The 2,037-nt window shown below is 36.8% G+C and overlaps 1 protein-coding gene across 1 annotated transcript; it reads left to right on the top strand.

The window, feature by feature from the left end:
* Window positions 1-588: 588 nt before the first annotated feature.
* On the top strand, window positions 589-1,425 carry LOC140183088 (uncharacterized). Its single transcript, XM_072231099.1, has 2 exons — window positions 589-704; window positions 834-1,425. Exons 1-2 carry the CDS (start codon window positions 589-591, stop codon window positions 1,423-1,425), a joined length of 708 nt encoding a protein of 235 aa, XP_072087200.1.
* The last annotated feature ends 612 nt before the right edge of the window (window positions 1,426-2,037 follow it).

Raw genomic sequence — 2,037 nt, 5'->3', positions numbered from 1 at the left:
CCATTTACCATATAGCAGAATGATAACCATGAAAAATAGTTTTTCTTTCATTAAATGCATTTTTCAGTCACATGTTTGTGACTCATGTCATTATGCCAAACAAAAAAGATTGCCCTTCCCTATAAGCAATACACATTTTGTTAATGATTTTGATTTGTTACATATTGATATTTGGGGGTCAATTTCTATTCCGTCCATTTCAGGTCATAAGTATTTTTTAACTATTGTTGAAGACAAAACCAGATTCACATGGCTTTATTGCATGAAGTTAAAATCAGAAGCGAGAAAATTAGTTCAGGATTTTGTTCAACTTGTATAAACACAATTTAACAAAATTGTCAAGCAAATTAGAATTGATAATGGTTTGGAATTCAAAATGGAATCATTTTACAGTTCAAAAGGCATTGAGCATCAAACCTCTTGTATTGAAACTCCATAACAAAATGGTGTTGCGGAGTGCAAACATCAACACATCCTCGTTGTTGCTAGAGCGCTTTTGTTTCATTCATCCCAAAATGTTTTTGACACTATGCTGTACAACATTCAATTCATTTGATAAATCGATTGCCTAATACCTTCTTGAAAAATATGACTCCTTATGAAGCTCTATTTCATTCTAAACCAGATTTAAGTGAACTTAAGGTGTTTGGTTGCCTTGTATTTGCTTCCACTCTCACTGCTGGAAGGCGAAAGTTGGATCCAAGGTCTAGGAAATGCTTAGGCTATAAAACTGGCACTAGAGGTTCAATTTTGCTTGACATAGAAACTAAAGAAATCTTTATGTCTCGGAACACTGAATTTTTTTAACATTTTTCTTTCAAAACTGTTTCAAGTAATTCACACTCCACTGCACAACAATCATTCACACCTGCAAATTTGGATCCCTTCTTGGATTTGTATCCTATTTCTTCATTTCATCCTAACATTCATGACACTCCATCTCTAGCAACTAATCATGCAGCCCCTGACATTATTCCTCATACTGCATCATCTACTGCATCTTTGCATGACACTTATACCTCCAATACAACTCCTAATCAAGTTACTCAATTTGCCATCGTTAATTCACCATCTTCCATTCCTGTTTTAAGACGTTCTGAAAGGGAACACATGCAACCATCTTATCTTCAGGACTATCACTGCTTCAACCTCCGTTTACATAGAGATCCCATCCAAACTGTCCAATTATCTTCAAATTGTAAGTATCCCTTATCTCACCATTTGTCATATGCATCTTTCTCTCCAAAGCACCTGGCCTTCACTCTTGCTATCATTAACAACCCTAACCCTAAACACTACTCTGAGGCTGTCATGCATGATTGTTGGAGAAAAGCTATTGATGCAGAACTTGCTACTCTTGAGCAAAACAAAACCTGGACCATTACCTCCTTACCACCTGGCAAGAATGCAGTTGGTTGTAAGTGAATTTTTTGCACTAAGTTCAACTCGGATGGAACTGTTGAACGGCACAAGGCTCGGCTAGTTGCTCAAGGTTTTACCCAAATTTCAGGGGTTGATTATATTGACACTTTCAGCCCAGTGGTCAAAATGAGCACTGTTCGAGTCCTTCTGGCCATTGCTGCAGCAAAGGACTGTCATATTCATCAACTTGATGTTAACATCGCATTTCTTCATGGAGACCTTCATGAAGATGTATACATGAAGCTTTCAAAAGGGTTGAAATATTTTGATCCCAAGCTGGTTTGTAAGCTAGACAGATCTCTTTATGGATTGAAGCAAGTGAGTCGTCAATGGAATCTCAAGCTCTCTGCTGCGTTAACTGAATTAGGGTTCAATCAGTCTGAAAGTGATCACTCTTTGTTCACCAAATCTACTACAGATAGGTTCACAGCAATTTTAGTGTATGTAGATGATCTTGTTCTAGCTGGTGATAATTTGAATGAAATTCAACATGTCAAGCACTTTCTGGATAGCAAGTTCCAAATTAAAGATCTTGGCATTCTTAAGTTTTTTATTGGAATAATGGAGGTAGCTCGGAGCAAAGCTAGAATTTCTCTTTACCAAAGAAAATATGCT

This window comes from Arachis hypogaea, chromosome 20 (genome assembly GCF_003086295.3).
Source record: "Arachis hypogaea cultivar Tifrunner chromosome 20, arahy.Tifrunner.gnm2.J5K5, whole genome shotgun sequence".
Lineage (NCBI taxonomy): Eukaryota > Viridiplantae > Streptophyta > Magnoliopsida > Fabales > Fabaceae > Arachis > Arachis hypogaea.
Note: the sequence above shows the minus strand (reverse complement) of the source record. Positions and strands in the feature narration are given on the sequence as shown.